At 39.0% G+C, this 21,320-nt stretch overlaps 2 protein-coding genes across 4 annotated transcripts; both read right to left on the reverse strand.

The window, feature by feature from the left end:
• Positions 1-949: 949 nt before the first annotated feature.
• On the reverse strand, positions 950-7,456 carry LOC110890780 (type I inositol polyphosphate 5-phosphatase 13). Of its 2 annotated transcripts, XM_022138420.2 has the most exons (11): positions 6,533-7,456; positions 5,890-6,142; positions 4,970-5,780; positions 4,727-4,851; positions 4,519-4,603; positions 4,266-4,422; positions 4,123-4,163; positions 3,545-3,812; positions 2,701-2,824; positions 2,261-2,618; positions 950-1,388 (listed from the first exon to the last, which is right to left on the reverse strand). In XM_022138420.2, the coding sequence occupies exons 1-11, from the start codon at positions 7,428-7,430 to the stop codon at positions 1,047-1,049; spliced, it is 3,462 nt and encodes a 1,153-aa protein (XP_021994112.1). In that variant the 5' UTR covers positions 7,431-7,456; the 3' UTR covers positions 950-1,046. The 2 variants fall into 2 exon arrangements, with proteins under 2 accessions (XP_021994112.1, XP_021994111.1); XM_022138419.2 differs by having other exon boundaries at positions 4,123-4,422.
• A 629-nt stretch (positions 7,457-8,085) lies between these two features.
• On the reverse strand, positions 8,086-13,670 carry LOC110890781. 2 transcript variants are annotated; one of them, XM_022138421.2, is made up of 6 exons: positions 13,336-13,670; positions 11,594-11,782; positions 10,958-11,074; positions 10,528-10,677; positions 9,570-9,628; positions 8,086-8,372 (listed from the first exon to the last, which is right to left on the reverse strand). In XM_022138421.2, exons 1-6 carry the CDS (start codon positions 13,459-13,461, stop codon positions 8,237-8,239), a joined length of 777 nt encoding a protein of 258 aa, XP_021994113.1. In that variant the 5' UTR covers positions 13,462-13,670; the 3' UTR covers positions 8,086-8,236. The 2 variants fall into 2 exon arrangements, with proteins under 2 accessions (XP_021994113.1, XP_021994114.1); XM_022138422.2 differs by having other exon boundaries at positions 11,594-11,800; positions 13,336-13,590.
• Positions 13,671-21,320: the final 7,650 nt, after the last annotated feature.

A 21,320-nucleotide genomic window follows, 5' to 3' on the forward strand; every position in this document is an offset into this window, starting at 1 on the left:
TTCAGTCCCTGTGGTTTCACTTTTGTAACCATTTCAGTCCACCTCGTAACCATTTCGGTCCCTGTACTTAACTGAATAATGGATTGAAATGATTACGAAAGTGAAACCACAGGGACTGAAATGGTTACGAAAGTGAAACCACAGGGACTGAAATCGCAATTTTTAAACTAATGGACTGAAATAGTGATTTTTGACAAACCACAGGGACGAAAACAGTAATTAACTCTTTTAAGTAATAAGTGTGTCAAAATATTATTACAGAAACTATATTATTTCTGAAATAATTCAATTGAACAAATTGCATAATACATGGAAAATAAAAGGTATGCAGACTGCAGAAATTATTACAAAAAACTATATTTATATGAATAATAATTTGATTGAATATATTGAACACAATCACTTTCATTATTGGACCACACTACTTGCAAATAATTGTCCTAAAAATTATAAACATTGTGACATTATGAATCTTGAACATGGATTTGTAAGAAAATTTAATAAATAGATATAATTTCTTACAAATAAATAAGCCATTGGGGTCGGAAAAATGTACTTTTTTCTGACAATTCCTTTAGCAACTCATCGATTGTTGTTGGAGACGCGTATTGTTACAAGATCACCAGTCGCCATAACCACCAGTGCCACCACATACTGTCCACTACGGCATATTGATCCCACCCGCCATCGCCACTAGCTAGCATATAAACAACAATAGCAGATGAACCTATTTTGATACTTTTTTTTTCTAAAGCGGCCTGTTTGAACCTAAGCTCATTTTTGGTTAAAAACCGTTTGGACCGTTGCCCGACGGATCCGCCCATTTACGCAGGCTTACGTTCATACGTTCCATGCAAGTTGGAATCTTTTTTTGCATGATTGCACTACATGATCATATAATCCATTAATCCAACAAAAAAGATTACAATTAACCTATCTATTGCACAAAACTTAACAACACAAAGAATCTCGGAATCTGGCAATGCATCAGCATGTAGTATTTACATCTTTTCCATTCTGTACTACTAGCTAGCTAGTTAAATTATTCAACATTCACGTCTACTTCGATGATGATCATCAAACTTAGCAGAAGACCGATGATTTGAACTTTGATGTTTTTTAGAACCGAGACCTTTTGTTGATGGTTCATGCTGCACCACCCTACAACAGTTGGGAGAATAACGGTGGTGTACATGACATTGGTGACTTCTTGTTGCAGTTGATTTGCTCCCTCTAATTACCACTGACAAGATAGCTAACCTGTCACGTGTGTCTTCGGAACGACAATGTTGTTGGCCCCCCTCATCTTCTGTCTCATGTGTGTCATCAACGTGTATTGAGATTTCTGCTACGGTTCCTGGCTTTATTATGCCAACTGCAGGGGCTACCTACATTATAATTTCAACCATATTATATGAAAACGGGTCAATCCAAGTTGAATTTGTTTGAGATCGGTCTAACGTGTAAAATATTTCGAGAAAAAAAAGAAGTTAGCTAAAAATGAAACGGGTCAAAAGATGTCTTTCTTGTATTCAAATGCTTATAGCTGTCCTAAATCATTAAAAAAGGGAGTAAAGTACATGGATGGTCCCTGTGGTATACCAAAATTATGGATTTGACCCCTAGCTTTCCAAAAGTACACATATGGTCCTTGTGGTTTGCACTTTGTAACACATTTAGTCCCTAGCTTTTTCCAAAAGTACATGGATGGTCCCTGTGGTTTACCAAATTTTGGATTTGGTCCCTAGCTTTCCAAAAGTACACATATGTTCCTTGCGGTTTGCACTTTGTAACGCAATTAGTCCCCAGTTTTTTCCAAATGTACATGGATGGTCCCTGTGGTTTGCACTTAGTAACCCATTTAGTCCCTAACTTGGACACACTAAAACCTTTATATTTGTTGGTTGAGGACTAAATGCGTTACAAAGTGCAAACCACAGGGACCATTCGTGCACTTTTGGAAAGCTAGGGACCAAATCCAAAATTTTGGTAAACCACAGGGACCATCCGTATACTTTACTCTTAAGAAAAGTTATACTATTAGACTATTCGTTATCTTTTAAAATTCGAATAATCGGACCAAAAAAGTGTTGACCCGTTTTGACCCACAACCATATTTTGAACATTGAACTGAGCCCATATCGGTTGGTTACCCAACCAACTCGACATACCATTTTCACCACCTTTCGTGTCAACTCCTAAATCTTGAAAAAAAAAAACTTACAAAAAACAAGAAAAGGCCAGCAGTTGCTTAGATTACCTCAATCCACCTAGGAAAACCGAATGAACCTCTGTGTCGATGCTCCGGTTCTTCACCGTCATTAACGGCAGACAGACCTTCACATAAAATTTGAAAAATGGCATCGTCTTTGTTGCTTTTGTTAGTGATTGTTAAAGGACATGTTTCTTGGCTTTGAAGGACTATCTTGTCTGCACTGAGTGAAATTTCCGGAACACAACGTAACTCTTCACGTATGGAACTTATTTTTTCGTTTGACATGAATATCTTTCCGAATTCTTGTCTTCTTATCGATCTATCAACATGGGCAATTTGGACTGTGAATTTGCAGCGAACAGGTTTGTGATCACTCTCGGTTACATCCATACAAGCTTCATACCTGTAGATGTTATCACAAAGAAATATGATTTTATAAAATAAAATGGGGTATAAAAAAAGGGAAGTTCCACAAAGAGACCTACTGCCAAACTGAAGCAACAACGGGGCATGCTAAACTGCATTCGGATGCTGGTGATGAACGATTGTCTCGATATAGTATTCTATCGCACCATGCGGGTATACGTTTTTTCTCTCCAGAATCATATCCTGGAAAAAAAAAATAGTAAGGCAACTTTTCATATGTTCTTCATAGGCAAATGGCAATCTTCTGTGACAATTTACTTGTGAATGGGTCGATTCTGGTTATGTTTATCAATACGGGTCAAATGGATCTAACGGCTTGAAGATCGCCCAAATGTTTTTTAATGCAAAAAAAAAACTTCTAAATCATTCAATGCAACAAATATAGATTGTTACTGAAAGGTTATTGTTCTTTTACATATTTGACATTCTAATTAAAAATAGAAGAGTGAAGTACACGGATAGTCCCTGTGGTTTTTCAAAATTTTAGATTAGGTCCCTAGCTTTCCAAAAGAACGATGGTCCCTATGGTTTGCACTTTGTAACGCATTGAGTCCCGAAGTTTTGGCAAAAGTACATGGATGGTCCTTGTGGTTTCCACTTTGTAACGCATTTAGTCCCTAACTTGAATATCCTAAAACCTCTAGATTTGTTGGTTGGGGACTAAATTTGTTACAAAGTGCAAACCACAGTGACCATCTGTATACTTTTGGCAAAAGTTGGGGACCAAATCCAAAATTTTGAAAAACCACAGGGACTATCCGTGTACTTTACTCTAAATAGAAATTTAGAGATATCGTTATTGCATGTTGTTCTTCGTTTTAGGTGGATTACTTATGAGTGAGTCAACTCGGGTAATATTTGACCCTATTATCGTTATATAAATTTGGTCTTCATCAATATTACCTCCTAAACCTGCTTTTCCTCTTTCAAACTTGTAAGTTGGCGGAAATCTGATTAGCGCTTCTCTCATTCCCTGAAAAACTCTCCCGTTTTTCATTTCGGCCCTTAGCTGGTCCTTTTGTCTCAGCCAATCAAAACTCCGTTGCGAAACAAAGTCGCGCGCTTCATCATAAGTTATTCCAAAAAGACGGTAATTGAAGTCACCACAAAATACAACCATGTCAGCTTCCGCTAGATCTGGCTTCCCATCATCAGGATTGATAGCCACAGGCTGTTGAAATAGAAAATAATTTCATAACTCAAAAACATAAATTACTTACACTTTAGTGGTTTACACATACAGGGGAGAGATCATGAGAAAACTCATTATTTTTAGAAAACCGGAAAACTCTATATTACATATATGCAACATATGATATATTGAATATATGCAACATATATTACACATATACAACATATGATACGTTACATATATGTAATATAGAGTTTTCCGGTTTTCTAAAAAATAATGAGTTTTCTCATGATCCGTCCCCTGCACATACATATGCACACATGGATGTATAGTTTTGTTGTATACTTACAGTAGCGGGACGAAGCATTTGGGCAGTAGAAGAGACACCAACTGAAAGAATAATGAGCAACCATAGCAAGCCAAATTCAAGCACCGAAAATAAATATATGGAGAAGGCAAGAGAGCAACACAAAAACAGGTATCGCGCCATACCAGATGCATTATTGATTGATCGCCCGAATGTGATATTTCTGTAAATGTGGTTAAAGTCAGCATTCCGACGGTTGACTGCTTCCAAATGCGCAGCCAGGTGGCAGTTTACAAAGCACATTATTCTGTCGTAAACTCTTAATCTCAACCCTACACCCCCCTGCTCAAAAGTAAATGACCGTCATCACTAGTTGTAACATATGCTACATTCTATTCAAATGATGATACGTAAACTTTAGTGAACAAACATGCTTACCTTATTACCAAATGTACGACCCAAGCCACACGCAACTGCTCCGACATCAAGATCCCCTACGTGTGTTCTAAGACTCTTCCGTACCCTAAAATAGAAATATCAGAATAATGTAGCATGTACAAGACAAAAATACATATATAAAAAGTTGGTCTCAAATAAGTTTATTTTCGCATCAGTTTGTATGAATCTATGTTTGTGAAAGTAATACCAGATAGCTATTAGTAGACCCGCAAGCTGCCTAGATCCTACACGTTCAAACGTAGATCCTTCACCGATAGCTATCCCTATCGCATCTTGCCACCACTGTCCGTTAGGACTCCCTTCCACACCTATCTGCACTCGACATCATACAAATAAGCGTAAAATGCAAAAAAAAAAAAAAAAAAAAAAAAAAAAAAAAACACACACTTGCAGCCATGAGAGAAATCATGACAAGATTAAAAGATCTTACGGTTTCTTTAGCGGCAGACATTGCAAGAAATCCCGCCCCCATTTCGACCTCTTGCAAGCCGACAACCAGAATATCAACATCAGAACTTTGTGATCCTAACCAAGAAATAAGTGCTTCGGGAGACGGTTTTCCTTGGCCAACATTCCATGTACCAACCATAATCCTAACACTTTCAATTGTATTATACATGTGTTCTCTTTTCGATAATTCCGGTCTCAAAATATTATCAAGAGGCCCCGGAGATGAAATGTACCACCCGCGTATACCACCATGGGTAGCTAAACTAAAAACCGAACCGTTCCCAACTACCATTTTTATTACCGGACCATTATGCGCAATCCAACCCGCTATCAAGTTTCCGTCAAGATCTATCACCTGGACCATACCACTCACATACCCGACCCATATCCGTGGCCCGTAAGTACAAAAACAGAGAACTGCACAACGATGGTGATGAAAATCACGCAAACGGTTTCCATTAGCATCCCATTGGACCAACAAACCGTTTGAACATCCGGTCCAAATCGTTCCATCGTAAGCGAGCAAAAGGGCTTCGGTTTTTTTAGCGTCTTCAGCTGCAAATGCACCCGTACCCTTTGTTGCAACTCGCCTAACTGCATCTGCAGCTCCTATTATTGCGTTACGTGATCTTTGTAAGAAACCACCTTGTTTTTCCTTTTTGGATTTTGAACCACCTTTTACACTACCTTCTTCTTCTAGGGGTTGATCTTTCTCCGAAGATACATCAACTCGGTTCTCGATTTGTCCGTCTACATTGTAAACTTTCAAAAGTTCCCACGTACGAGCATCCCTGTAGTCACAATAATCAACTTTTAATATTTTTATGGACAAGTCGTCACCCTCAATTATATGTCGAAATGAATATCTTTTCTAGAAATATAGTCGAGAGAACATCGTACCATAACGAGAAGGATAGAGAACCAGCTGCCCATACTTTAGACCTTACATTATCAGACAGCAAATACTTGACATCCGAAGAAGATATGCTACAAACACCGTTAGAAGTTGCTTGGCTTTTAAGATCAACGCCCGACCGCTCGACCAGCAAAGCAGCCATGTGGCGTTCTTCAGGTGATAAAGCGAGCGATTTTTCAACCGAATCCCATGGCCACACCTTTATCACTCCATTCTCAAACCCTGCCCATATATCACCTGCACAATCCAAACAAATGATTTTAATCATCAACCCATATATAAAAAAATGGGAATCCGAACACTCATAACGGGTGCTGCTAAATGAACTCCCCTTTTAGGGGTGCATGCACGCCCCCTAGCCATCACAGCAATCCATAAATCATATGTTATATGAGCGTATAGCACGTTTATATGGCCGTATATCTCTATGCATGCATATACCATCACGTTCGCTTCCCTATAGGCCGATACAGGTGTATACCGTAACATAAAATGCCCTATACGCCCATATAACATCAAATTAACAGGGGGTTGATTAGTAACATATGGGGTGTTCATACAGTCTCTCCGACCCCTAAATCAACAAATACAGTTTAAACATTACAAGTGATTGAACAACAGAGTTACCGTACGAAGAAGTCACCATGCAAAGCACAGTCCCGCGGTGAATCGCCTGAAACGAAAGACCTTCTTTAAAAGGAGCATCATCTATAGCCTGCTGATCCATCTTCCAAGACCTAATTTTCCCATCCTTATGACCACTCCAAACCAGCTTACTCGCGCGGTCTACCATCAAACACGTGGCGGGTGGCGTATTCACCGACTCGTAAAACGGCGCCGCGTCTTCGTCCCCACGCCTAGCCCTTCCCCCAATCCCTAACCCAGGCTCAAAAGCATCACAAAAATTCCAAAACCTAACTCCACACTCCTGACCCGCCCATAACTGAGTCTCCGTACACGCAATCGTACGGATGAATCTCCCTACTTGCGTCTCTCGTAGCGGATGTGGTCTGAGCTCCACCGCGGTCGGCCGCCCTGGATGCACGGCCGACCGCGACGGAGCTTTAAAATATCCAGATCCACCACCCGTTGACGTAAACTCCGGCAACGGATGGTGCTCGTTGCATGAAGATGACATGTCATTAATATTAATAATATTACAATAATCATTATCATTATTTATATCATCATTATTATTGATACTGTTACTGTTATTGTTTGTGCCAGGGTTGTTTAAGTAATAATGTTGAGTCATGGAGTCGTCGACGGTGGCGTACGGATAAAAGTCACGATCTCCGTCGTCATCTTCGTCAGGATCGTGAAACCCGTGCATGGCCGCGGTCATGCTGGCCTCGTCAAGGCTGTGTTTGCGGTGTTTATGATGGCGTTTGAAGTTGAAGTTGGTGCCGGTGTTGGTGCGGAGCTGTTGCGAATGTGATTTGCGGTTGCCAGAGGTTGACGGTGGTGGAGCGGTGGCCAGAGCTGATAAGGCGTCGGCATCAGCGTCATCTAGCCCCCTGCTCATTTTCTATGATTTTGGAAATGAATTGAAAGAATTGAAAAACTGAAACAGAAACAGAAAAGTGATTTGATCACAGACATAGGAAGGATCACAAAGAATGTGGCTAAGGTCTCTCATTGCCATGCAAATATTAAATCTGGACGTAATTTCAGGATGTTTTTTTGTAAAAATAGTAATTTTGTCGGATGAGAAACGAACCTGAACCTGACCTGAACCCGAAACATACACACCCGCGTACCTAAACATACACGGAATTACGGAAAAAAATTACTATTTATTTTTAGTAATTTGATGGTTCAGTTTGATCTCTTTACTTAAAAATAACAGACTGGAGCAAAAATGCTTTAGGTTGAGCCGTCTACGTTTGCAGGCGTGGGTGACCTTTTACCATTGGGTTTACTTGAGTGATTGGACTTTTGTTGGTCGTTCAAAATAAAAAAACTGGTTATCTCATTTTGTCCGTTTCGATTTTTCAACCTAGAATCAGTTTTTACAGGTTAGACTCGGTTTTTATGCTCGCCCCCCTACAACGGATACACATGCTTAATGAAATTAGTGAATTACACATGTGTGTATGGACAAGGAAATGTATATTGCACATTTCTATATGATCCCCTACACCTTTCAATTGTTTTATTTGTCTAACAACACATATAAATAAACAATAACGATAACGACAACGATAACAATAAACAACCTTTTGCTTTTAGGTGATCCAACAGCAAAGGGGCCGACTTCTCTATAATGATTGCAAAGAAAAATCAGCAGAAATGAGTAGTGTGCTGCTGCATATGATGTGTGCACATATTTCAATCTAGGTAAAAAAGGGTTACAATTTTCCTAAGATTCTTTGCTTCTTGACATGTTTCCATAAGCAACCGGCTGTCATGAAACGCGAAGCATATGACTTGCTGCACTTGCGATATGATGTCCATGTTACACAACCTGCCACAAGTAAACCTCGTTTTAAGATTATATCGTAATGCAAATCAAACCCGAGATTTTATTTGAAAACAGTGTGTTTAAACAAGTTTAAGCATGACCCGTGATGAGATTCTTTTGTTTTTGCGAACATGAGAACCCGTTAAGGAAACCTCATGTTGGGTCCCACCATGGTTGTAAAACAAGGTCTCCAAGGCCGAGTACTCTCCGAGTAAGCGCTACAAGGTAGCATGCCGAGGCGACTTTCTTCAACTCCGCCTAATTACTCGGAATCGATCAAACATGGTCAACCTTGATCAAAATCGGATCTAGTAGGTCAACTCGGGCCGAGTTTGACTTAAAAAAACAATAAAACATAATATCTACGTCTATCTATCATATTAATGAATGAATATCATTTTCACGTATTTTGTTATAGATATTAGTAAATTTATGTTAGATGACATATATTTAATTTTCGAAAACTAATTTCTTCATAATTAACATGTCCAAGTACTCCCCGAGCACTCTCTGCCTAGGCCGAGTACTCTCAACTCCCCGGTCGACCGACTAGGGGGCGACTTTTGCAACCATGGGTCCCACCAATACTCTGCTAAACACTGTGAAGTGGCCTTCAAGGGGTTAAGGCAGGAGTCAAGAGACGAGTGGAAGCTAGCTTCAAACATGAGCCCTATGCTAGAGGGAATTAGTGCTTACCAGTACGCCACTACTTGAAGATTTATGAATTCTTAGATGTAGTGCTAATAAAGAATTCGGATGTGCGTTTTGGCAGTTATTAAAATAACTAGTATTTTACCCCGCGCGTTGCGGCGGAATCAGTACGGTACTGGCACTCAGTACAGTTGTAAAAGGAAAAAAAGGCAACTTTATTTAACTTTAGGGACAGTATGATAACTTTGGTATTTTACCCCACGCGTTGCGGTGGTATTTGAACAGTATTGGCACTCGGTGTAGTCATCAAAAAAAGAAAGGAAAAAAAGTAACTTTGTTGAAGTTTGAGGGCTGCATAAGAACTTTATTAAAGTTCAAGGGGTGTAAATGAAAAGTTACACTAAAAGACAAAAGAGATTAAAAAGAGAAAAAAAACGTTGGCTGCCACATGGCAGCACATGGTTGGATGGAGTAAATAGTGTGTGAGAGAGAGGGTTGCTTCTTAATATATAAAAGAAAAATGGTGGTTCGTTGAAAGATTTGACAAACCTGCTGGCTTCAATCAATGGGAGATGATCGTTGTGAGGTTTTTCGATCACATTTTTTACCTGCATATCCAAGACAGAAACTGTAACTTTTCCCAAAAATCTTTTAACCTCTAAATATTCTATGAAGAACCGTGTAAATGCATAAGAGTTTACTTTGCACAGGGTCAGCATAACTTATACTCTAATTATCACGTAACGATCAAAAAAGATGATTTGAGATGACCGAAAATGTGCATTTTTCATGACATGGTGAAGGTCAACAAAAAAGATACATGCTACATGATAAGTGTATTAATTTAAACTAAACAAGGATTAATTTCATAGATACCCTTACAAACTTTAAAATTTCATATATACCCAACCAAAACTAAAAACATCATATATGCCCTTACAAAATAGTTAAAATATCAAATATACCAATTTATCAAAAACAATCTACTAAATAATCAGTTTACCCTTATTTTTTTAACAACTTCAAGTTTTCATATATACTGATCTTTTAACTTCATATTTTTATATAACACATTTTAAGCTTAAATTTATTTTTACCCATTTTTTACTTTTATTTTATTTTTCATAAACAATAGTATTCTTCTTATATAATATTTAAGCTAAAAAAATTAAGCTAGAAATGAGTAAATATAATATTTAAAGTTAAGGGTCATGTACGAGATCTCAAAGTTTTAGAAAAATAAGGGTAAATTTGTCATTTATTAAATTGTTTTTATTGAATCGGGTATATATATATATATATATATGATATTTCAACTACTTTGTAAGGGTATATAAGATATGATATTTTGCAAGTTTGTAGGGGTATATATGAAATTGCCCCTTTAAACAATATGACTAGATTCATGCTACATGATAAGTGTATTAATTTAAACAATATGACTAGTTAAACATATATTTTACGATGCTACAAATCAAGAAGTACGAGAAAATAACTAAAGTCTTACTTTTGAGAGTAACTCTTGGCTCTCAGGAGGCTGTTTTTCCAAACTTTGAGGCAATATAACAGTAAGCAATTCTGGCATTTCCGCTCTTAGTGCACCTCTGATTACAGCAGCATTAGTTCCAGAAGCTCCTGATGTAAAGATGTGATTTTTCTGCAACACAAAACAAATATGATTTTCATGTGCCAACCACGCAAAACACAAGGGACCCGCTGCGCATATCTACCATACTATTAACGCAATAATACTGCTTACGAAACCATAAACTAATGCATTTTTCAAAAATTGTGGTCAGTCCAATCCAACCAGGCCCATCTTGACAGTTGCTAAAAATCTACACGCTTTGACCCGTTACCCAACCCGCCCATCTTGCGACCTCTAATTAAAGTAGATAAAGTAAAAGCAGTTACATATATATATATATATTACATACCGTTATGACCATAGCATAACTAAGAATCTCAATGAGCTCTTGATGCATGAATCCCATATTACGTGTTCCAAAAAAGCCAATGTTGCGTGGCCCTTGTTGCTGAATTGCTAGTAACTCCTGAAACGTAATTAAAATTAAAACGATCAGAAATATAAAATGCATCCGAATTTCAAAAACCAATCCTGATATTCAACAATAAAAGATTTAGTAATTGAAATTGATTTGAATATGACCCACGAGGCATATCAAAAGTATTATATGTATAACTTTTGTTTATTTTCTCAGTATTATATGTTATTGATTAATTAAACTTAAAATGTTAATACTTCAACCCCCTCCTCCATATTTTTTTATTTGAATACATTTAAAATTTAAATTAATCTATACAATATAAAATAATTCAAGCTGGCTCGCGAGCTCACGAGCCAAGCCTAGCTCGCGCTCGGCTCGTATGCAGATCGAGTCGAGCCAAGCCAGCTCGTTTACAACCGAGGTTTTTTCGAGCCGAGCTGTGAGCTTTTTGAACACCCCTAGTAACGGGTCATAGTCATCCAACGCGTATCTTTAATGCATAAAGCCACCCAACAATTTCTGCTAACTATATAAACAATCGACAAGGCACAAGATAAGACAAACCTGTAGGTAATCAACATCAGGGGAAGGTTTATATTCTGAAACAAGAACTGCACCGGACCCTTCCACAACGGTTTGAGCTTGGGTTGGAACTGGAGTTCCAAATTCATCATCAGAACCGAGCATGTTTACTTCATTCCCATCATCAATCTTTAAGCAAACGCCTTGACGTCTTTTATTACCACAAAGCCACTATAAAAACAGAGGGCCCTGGTAGTAAATTATCAGTGAAACCAACTGAGCATTCAAAAAATCATTCAATTACAGCAGTTTCGCTCACTATTTCATTCTGATTACATGTTGACTTTGTATGACCACCTTGTGTACAAGTTTTCATTTGGTTCATTATTATTTAAATGTCAAATTTGTAGAAAAAAAAAATTCTACAATTCAATAAAATATGGAAATATAGTTATCATTTCAAACAATCAGTTTCAAGTGACGAAAACTGCATCCGTCCTATATGCATGTAAATATGTAATCTTGAACAAATCTTGCAACCTAAGACATACAATGCTTCCATAATCTTGAATTTGCCGCAAATAAGTCATTTTAAGAAAACGTATACTTGAAAGGTTATCCCCAACTCTAAATACTCGGATTTATAAAAGCGGGATGACCGGTATCACTGGTATGGCGTAAGGTGCAAGCTCTCACAACCTTATTAATGGTGAACTTTCACATAAACACCATATCTATGTTGTCAAAAGCGATTTGGGTGCACGCCTAGGTTCTCAGGCGAGGCTAGTCGCAAGGAAAGCGCCTTGCGGCCATCCAGCGCTTCGGTGACGTTCCGATGAGGTTCTAGCCAATTTCTGTAACTTCTGGCAAAAATCTACAAGTTCCAGACAAAATGGTCTGATACATCCAAAAATGACATGGAACCAGCCGAAAATTAGCCCTAAAAAAGCCTAAACAAGTGTAAAATCCCTAAATTGCTCATCTCTGGTCCTCACTTTTTAAGTGCCTTGTGCCTACGCCTAAGTCTCACCAATCACGTCTAGAGTGCGCCTTACGCCTTCGACAACTATGCACCAAATACATAGTTGTTAATGGCGAATAGCGACAAATAGCGATAAGGATATGTTACATAGCGAATAGCGATAAATAGCGGGCTGCTATTTTACATATAGCGATACACTAGAAAGAAAATTTTAAAAATTTCATACATATATTATATCAAAAAACCCAGGTATATATGCTATTTTACATGTATATTTAACAAAAACCTAAAATCCAGCTATTTTATAGCTATATTTAATTGCTATTTATATTCAAAAAAAAACAAAAAAAAATAAAATGTTGCTATTATCGCTACAGCCCTACTAGAGAGCGTCACCTATACGCTACATAGTGCGCTAATGCGATTGCTACGCTCGCTATTGACAACTATGACCAAATAGCGAAGAATTGTGATTTAAGGGCATCAAGTCGAAGTAGTCTGCCTGAACAAATTAACCCAACAATCCCACATAACAAACAAACAAACAAAATTAACAGAACATTCAATTCATACAAACTTAAAAAAAAATACAAGGGGTAAAGATCCCAAATCAATAACAAAAATCAAGAATTCCATCAAGATCCAACCAAAACCACTCAACCATACAAACCCAAATAAATTTCAACTCACAAATTAATCAAACAACATACCCACCACAAATTACATCAAACCCATAAACAGAAACTCAAAAATCAATTCAAGCAATCATATAACTAAATAGAAAGTAGGGTTTAGCATTTACCTGCTTCCTGTTGAACGGAATTTGTGGACCAGAAACCCTGAAAGAAGAAGATAAACGTGAAGAAGCAGCAGCAGAAGTAGTACAAGGGATCAAAAGAGGCAACAATAACAGCCTCGTGGATGTCATTCTTATTCAATTCCACGATTAAGTTCGCCGGAGAGCAGTCGGGTGTGAGTATTTTCCCCAATTCCACCCGATTTTCCGGTGAATAATATTATCTATTTGGGTTGTGCTCTGCCTGTGCAGCTGTGTGTGTGAAAGCGAAGATAGAGAGGGGTTTGGAATTTTGAGGAGAAAGGGTGTTGTACTTTTTGTATCCTTTCTAATATTATTCATCTTTTATCTATCTTGTATTAATTGTATGTATATTCATCTTTACAAAGTTGACTGCTTTCATTATTTTATTTTATTCAAAACAACATGATAACCCACTCAATACAGAATATACAGAGAGTGTGTTTTGTGGGTGAAGTTGTTTTTGAAGAAAAAAAAAACAAACCCTCTTTTTTTTCAGACTGCAGACATTTGGGCCACATCTTCTTTTGCAGATGCCTGCAGATGTGGTTCGCAGACTACAGACATTTTACATCTGAAAAAACAAACAACACCTAATTGTATTTCTAAGAGATTATATTTTTAGAAGAGTTTATTGTGCTAACTCAACGGGTTTTTTATCATTAACTTGCACGGTAAAGCCTTTTGAAAACCTCCATTAATTATATAAAGAAAAGGAAAAAAAAAATTTAAAAATGTGATTAGCTGCTCCCCACCCCTCCCCCTTTAACGCTCGCCATCAAGATGGCTGAGCAACCATAGCACCCTCCTCTTGGTGGAGCATGGATAGTGTGGGGGGCGTCACCTAGGGATGAGCACGGTACATGTTCGGTACAGAACCAATACCGAAAACGGAAAAAAGTGGTAACGGTACCGAATACACCAGTTTGGTACCGTACCGGTACCGAAAAAAGGAGAAAATGGGAACCGGTACCGATTCCGAATAACCCGGTACGCTTCAGTAATGATATGATACCGGTTTGGTATCGGTACCCGGTACCAAATGCTCATCCCTAATGTCACCCAGTTGAGGTGGCTGGGGGCGCTAGCCCACACCACCTGGCCTTAGAGATGTTTCAGGGCCGGCTAACCTGTGATGTCGCACAAGGACCAAATTTTCAAAGCACTCGAAAGGTTTTAAAAGCTTTTATATATATTTATTATATTATATATTTAGTATATTTATTCATTTGTTATGCAAAAAAGTGTTGATGATGGAGTGGAAAAAACCATCTTAAGATAATGTAGAAGTCTTAAGTTCATGTCTTGTCACCACCAGTAAGGTTTTATTTTTTAATTCATTCCCCCTTAACCACAAGTTTAGGCCCATTTCTTTCTGTCGACTAAGGCCCAATTTTTTTTGTGAGTTCTCATGTACGGCTCTAAGATGTTTATTAATATGTTATGACTAACTGAATAAGTTAATACTAGTATAAACTGAAGCAAGTCAGATTGTTTAAGAGGTTTATTAGACTAACAGCCCTAACAATCAGCTGAGACTTATAATAATGTTAGCCAAGATTTATGCTTAGCTTTAGAATAGAGATTTCCATATTTACATTTTCCATATTTACCTGTAATCATCTCTATTTATACTCCTTATGTATTCTGCTAATTCATATCAATAAAACACAGAAATCAATATGTTTAATATGGTATCAAGAGCCTGTCTCTGACCCTAGCTGCTGCCTCCTTTTTTTTCTGGCCACCGCCGGACAGCAGCTGTACAGCCGTGAGTAATATCTCCGGCCATCTACTCAACAAACTCTCTCTTTGAACAGCAGCGACACCCATTCCAGTCTTCATTATGGCCACCCTTGCCCTCTTTACCACCCAAGAAAAGACCATTCACAACTCTCACAAGTTCGCCTTTATCCTCTCACCCTCAAATTATGGCTATTGGAAAGCAATGGTCGAACCATTCCTTGTCTCCAATTCCCTGTTTGGTTACATCGATGGTTCCATACCCTGCCCATCACCCAAAGTTTCCGCTGATGCGGCTGCTGCTGATAACCCGAACTACACCCGGTGGATTGCAAATGACGCCCATGTCCGCATGCTTATCATCTCAACCGTGTCTGAAGCCTCCTTCCAACATGTCCAGGGCACTACTTCTAAAGATGTTTGGCTGTCTCTGGAACGCGCCTACGTGCCTCAAACCGCCTCACATGAGTATACCTTGAAGACCCGACTCTTGAAAATAGCTATGAAAGGCGATGAGAAAGCTGTTGACTATTTAACTCGTGCTCAAGAATATGCAACAGCCTTGGCTAACATCGGGGAGCCCCAGAAAGATAAAGATGTGGTGATGCTTACTATTGCGGGTCTTCGGGAGGAGTACAATAGCTTAAAAGGTAATCTACTGGCTCGTAATCCACCTGTTCAGTTTAACGAATTATATGGTTTATTGACCGACCATGATTACATGATTACTAAAAACCAAGAACCACAACCCTCCCTAATACCACAGGCTTACAACAGCACCACAAAACAACCTCCCACCATTAACAACATCCAATCTCAACTCCAAAATCTTCAACTGCTTGCTGCTCAACTTGGCTATCAACTACAGCCTGCTCCTAACACCAACCAGCCGTCCCCAGCCTTCAGCCCACAACCCCAAGCTTACTTTGCCCCACGGTCTTACAACAACAACCGTGGCAATCGACGTGGTACTTATCGTGGCAACTCACGTGCAAATTCAAATCGGGGCCGTGACAATTCCGGTAACAATAGACAATTTTCTTGGGCTGCTACACAAAACACTGTTTTTGGCCATTGTAACAGGTGCGGGATCGGTCACTTACCAACTCAATGCCCCAATCAGGCTGGTCCCTCTAGGCAGCCTTCTCAGGCCAACTTTGCTGCCTTTTCGGATACCAGCTCACAATATGATGTCATCTGGAAGTTCGACACTGGAGCCAATGATCATGCCTCCCCGGATTTAGCAAGTCTTGACAACTCTGAAGCTTATCAAGGTAATGATTCTCTCCACGTTGGCGACGGTACACCCTTTCCCATCTTTCATATTGGTTCTTCAAAAATTTACACCCCACACAAAACCTTTAATATCTCTAATATTCTTCATGTTCCTGCCCTAAAACAAAATCTCCTTTCCGTTCAAAAATTTTGCTCAGATAATGATGTTTTCTTTGAGTTTCATGCTTCTTTTTTGTTGTGAAGGACGAGTCTACACGCATTATCCTTCTAACGGGACCAAGTGAGCAAGGCCTTTATTCCATCCGCCTTCCTACATTCAAGTATCTTCCTAAAGTCGCCTTCACAGCAACAAAAGAGTCCTCCACAATTTGGCACCATCGTCTTGGACACCCACATCTTCGTGTTTTTCAATCACTTATTTCTAGTTGTTCTTTACCGGTTTCCACCAAATTATCATCCTGCTTATGTACTTCATATCAGTTAGGAAAATCATCCAAACTGTCTTTAAAACTTTCTACTTTTCGATGCAATAATATTTTGGATTTAGTTTATTGTGATGTTTGGGGTCCCTCACCCACTTTATCTCTTGATGGTTATCGTTTTTTCCTTTTATGTGTTGATCATCACTCTCGCTATATGTGGTTTTATCCATTAGCACACAAATCTGATGTTTACACAACTTTTAAACAATTTTTACACATGGTCGAACGTCAATTTAATACTAAACTAAAAAGTGTGCAAACTGATTGGGGTGGTGAATTTCGGAATCTAACTCCATTTTTTAACTCGCTTGGCATCATTCATCGTCGTTCATGCCCTCACACAAGCGAGCAAAACGGAATTGTTGAACGTCGTCATCGTCATGTTGTGGAAACTGGGCTTGCACTGCTAGCCCACTCCAATCTTCCACTACGATTTTGGCGGTTTGCTTTTGACACTGCTACCTATCTCATAAACCGCCTACCTTCTCGGGTGTCCTCTAACATGTCTCCCTATCAACATGTTTTCAAACATAAACCTGATTACTCCTTCCTTCGGGTTTTTGGTTGCCAATGTTTTCCATATCTTCGTCCTTACAATCGTCACAAAATTGACTTCCGCTCCACTCCATGCATCTTTCTTGGCTATAGCCCAGACCATCATGGTTACCGGTGTTTTGACCCGGTCTCCGAACGTGTCTATGTCGCACGTCATGTTCGTTTTAATGAACATATTCTTCCATCCCGTACACCACCACCACCTGCCCCACCTCCTCCATCCTACACTTCCATCTTCCCGACCCCACCACCCAACCTGTCCAACTCCGAAAACAACCCTACTTCCACAGTTTCTAGCCCAAACACTAATCAGCCCCCTTCTGCTCCTACACCTATGCCTCCCCAACCAGCTGACCCAGTCCAGCCCACACCCTTCGATTCCTCTTCTGAACCGGGTCTAGCAGAACCGACCACATCAGCCCCGAATCCACCTATTAATGCTACCCAATCTGCCCAACCTGACTCTCCCACTCGACCTCGCCCAACTCATCTTCGTCCTAACCCAAAGCGTCCGAACCGCTATAACCCATCAGCCTATTACACCACCACTTCCCCTGATTAACTCACTGAACCCACTTCCTTTACCGTCGCTAACAAGTCTCCGGAGTGGCGTCATGCCATGAATGAAGAGTTTCATGCACTTAATAAAAACGGGACGTGGTCATTAGTTCCTTATGTTGATAATTCTAATGTGGTTGATTGTAAGTGGGTGTACAGGTTAAAGAGGGATGCACAAGGCAAAGTGACTCGCTACAAAGCTCGTCTTGTAGCCAAAGGGTTTCATCAACAGGCTGGGGTTGACTATCATGAGACTTTCAGTCCATTAGTTAAGGCTACTACCATTCGAGTTGTTTTATCTCTGGCTGCCACTCACAAATGGGCCCTATGCCAATTGGATGTTCAGAATGCATTCTTGCATGGTGATCTTCAAGAAACGGTTTACATGAGACAGCCACAGGGCTTTGTTGATCCCTCCAAGCCACATCATGTTTGTCTCCTTCATAAGTCTCTATACGGACTCAAACAAGCTCCTTGGGCCTGGTTCCATAGGCTATCCACTGCTCTTCAACAGCTTGGTTTTCATGGGTCCAAAACAGATCCGTCTTTGTTCATTCTCAACTCACGAGGTACAATTATTTATGTTTTGGTCTATGTTGATGATATCATCATCACTGGGAACAACAACCAGGCCGTTGATCACATCATTCAGAGTCTAAGCTCTTCGTTCGCTGTAAAAGATTTGGGCTCTCTTCATTATTTTTTGGGCATTGAAGTCATTCGCCATGGTCTTGATCTTATCCTATCTCAAAAGAAATACATCTGGGATACTTTACAGCGTTCAGGGTTATCTGACTGCAAACCGGTCAATTCGCCTATGAGTACATCTCAGGTTCTTATGCCTGATGACAGTCCCTTGATGCCTGACCCGACCAAGTATCGTCAGGTTGTTGGAGCCTTGCAGTATGCTACTTTGACCCGTCCTGATATTGCCTTCTCTGTCAACAAAGTCTGCCAGTTTATGCATGCACCCACTGAGAACCATTGGACAGCAGTCAAACGAATCCTGAGACACCTAAAGGGTACCACTGACTTGGGTTTACGTATTCGTCACGACTCGGGCTCTATTCTTCATGCCTTTACTGATGTTCACTGGACCAACTCGGTACAGGCATATTCTGACTCTGATTGGGCCGGGTGTCCCGTTGACCGTCGGTCCACGGGGGGATTTGCTATCTATCTTGGATCGAATCTTGTTTCCTGGATAGCCCGAAAACAACGCACCGTGTCTCGCTCATCTACTGAATCAGAATACAAAGCCCTTGCTGATACAGTTGCAGAATTGATTTGGTTAAAGGCCCTTCTTCGTGAACTTGGTATTGCTAAAAATTACTCCCCCACTCTTTGGTGTGATAACTTAGGAGCCACCTTCCTTTCGGCTAATCCAGTTTTTCATGCTCGCACAAAACAGGTTGAAGTGGACTATTACTTTGTTCGTGAACAGGTGGCTCAGGGTAATCTGCATGTCAAATTCATAGCTACTAATGATCAGATCGCTGACGTCTTCACCAAGCCGTTATCTTCTCAGCGGTTCCAGTTCTTACGGTCCAAGTTGCAGGTCGTTCCCCGCCCTCAACTTGCGGGGGGATATTAGACTAACAGCCCTAACAATCAGCTGAGACTTATGATAATTAGAATAATGTTAGCCAAGATTTATGCTTAGCTTTAGAATAGAGATTTCCATATTTACATTTTCCATATTTACCTGTAATCATCTCTATTTATACTCCTTATGTATTCTGCTAATTCATATTAATAAAACACAGAAATCTTTATGTTTAATAAGGTTTAAGATCCAAATGGTTTGATTTACGGATCAGTTTTTTTTACTTGTCAGTTTTAATGGCTCTATTCATTTCGAACCTGTCAGTTTTAATGCCTCTAATCGTGAACCAACTTTATCAGATTATAATCTTGAACCTAGAACATTGGTTTTAAAAAAGCATGAGGCAAATTGTGACGATAAGGTCCCAAGCCAAGGCGTGAGACATAAAGCGCACCGCATATAATTTTCTTTTATATTTCTCGTATGTTTCTAGCATCACATACCCAAAAAAAATGGATCTAAATAAACTCTAAATATGGTTTAATATCTAAAGGAATATTGGATTTCAATAACTCCAACTTTCACCATTTGGTCGATAGCACTCTTAACTTACGAATTGTACCACGTCACTCTCAACTTTCAACTTATTTTCCTTTGTCACTCCCAAAAGCTGAACCCTAATCCAATTAGTTTTTACTGCACTTGTTTAGTGACGTGGCATCTGACGTGGCTTTTTTTATAACGTGCATCTGATGTGACACTTGTTTAGTGACATGGTATCTGACGTCAGCTAAGTAGGTTAGTGTTCAGTTAGTTTGGGAGTGTCAGAGAAAAGTAAGTTGAAAGTTGGGAGTGACGTGATACAACTCGTAAGTTTGGAGTGTTATCGGTCAAATGGTGAAAATTGAGATTAGTTAAATCCAATAACCCAGATCTAAATAAACTATATGTACAACCTAAAAACTATACGTACAACATCATAATGCACAAAAACTTCACATGTACAAAAGGTGTGCCTCAAGACTGTGCCTCTAGCCCATTTCACGTGTGCCTCCTGTGCGCTTTTTGTATAGAACGCACCTCACCGGTTAAAAGTGAACTAGCTTGTGTGTGAGGTCGCCTCACGCCTAGGTGTGCTTTTTTAAAAACCAAGTACTAGGGATTTTTAAACCATAGTTACTAAAATCAAGCCATATATAGTAGACGTAGGATAAAATATAAACCACTTTTCGTATACAGTATACAAACTGTAAAAACCATTTAGAAAGTGTCATGTGACATCAAACCAATTATAGAGAAATGGTAAAATAATAAGCTAAATAATATCAATTATTTTGAATTCCTTATAATTATGCTAACAAACAATCAATTCTTTATTTGGATAGGATACATATGATTTGTACCGTAACCATCCATATATATAGTATCCTTACCTTAGAATAACCCACCTAATACTTGTTCTTTATAGTATGCTACTAACAATAGGAACACTCATGGGTCTTTCCGGACCCATGAGAATCCTCGCATGCCATATGGCATGTGGGAGCCGAGAGGTTGTTTCACAATAACTACATGCTCGATGTTGATGAAATTAGTTTAATATGATTTTTTTTAATGTATAAAACCTTCTAAATCAATATTTTTTTTTTTTTAAATTCAAAACCTAGATTATAATAGAAATAATGTGATTTTATTTTCACACAAGTTCTTTATACAAGGTACAAAACTTTTAGACAAATGATGTTTCAGATCTATACGCAAGTATTACTAAAAATCCGAAAAAGACATTAAACCCAATCTTTGAAATTCATAAGCAATTAAGTTGACCATTCAAACTCAAAACCTACTTT

Source organism: Helianthus annuus, chromosome 11 (assembly GCF_002127325.2).
Source record: "Helianthus annuus cultivar XRQ/B chromosome 11, HanXRQr2.0-SUNRISE, whole genome shotgun sequence".
In the NCBI taxonomy this organism is placed as follows: Eukaryota; Viridiplantae; Streptophyta; class Magnoliopsida; order Asterales; family Asteraceae; genus Helianthus; species Helianthus annuus.

Coding starts and splice junctions, on each gene's coding strand:
- LOC110890780 (XM_022138419.2), bottom strand. CDS start 7,430: ATGAGCAGGGGGCTAGATGACGCTGATGCCGACGCCTTATCAGCTCTG. Junction 4,852..4,969: donor TGTCTGCCGCTAAAGAAACC/GTAAGATCTTTT, acceptor TGTCGAGTGCAG/ATAGGTGTGGAAGGGAGTCC. Junction 3,813..4,122: donor AAATGCTTCGTCCCGCTACT/GTAAGTATACAA, acceptor CTATTTCAACAG/CCTGTGGCTATCAATCCTGA.
- LOC110890781 (XM_022138421.2), bottom strand. CDS start 13,461: ATGACATCCACGAGGCTGTTATTGTTGCCTCTTTTGATCCCTTGTACT. Junction 10,678..10,957: donor GTTATGCTATGGTCATAACG/GTATGTAATATA, acceptor TTTGTGTTGCAG/AAAAATCACATCTTTACATC. Junction 8,373..9,569: donor CCATTGATTGAAGCCAGCAG/GTTTGTCAAATC, acceptor TACTTGTGGCAG/GTTGTGTAACATGGACATCA.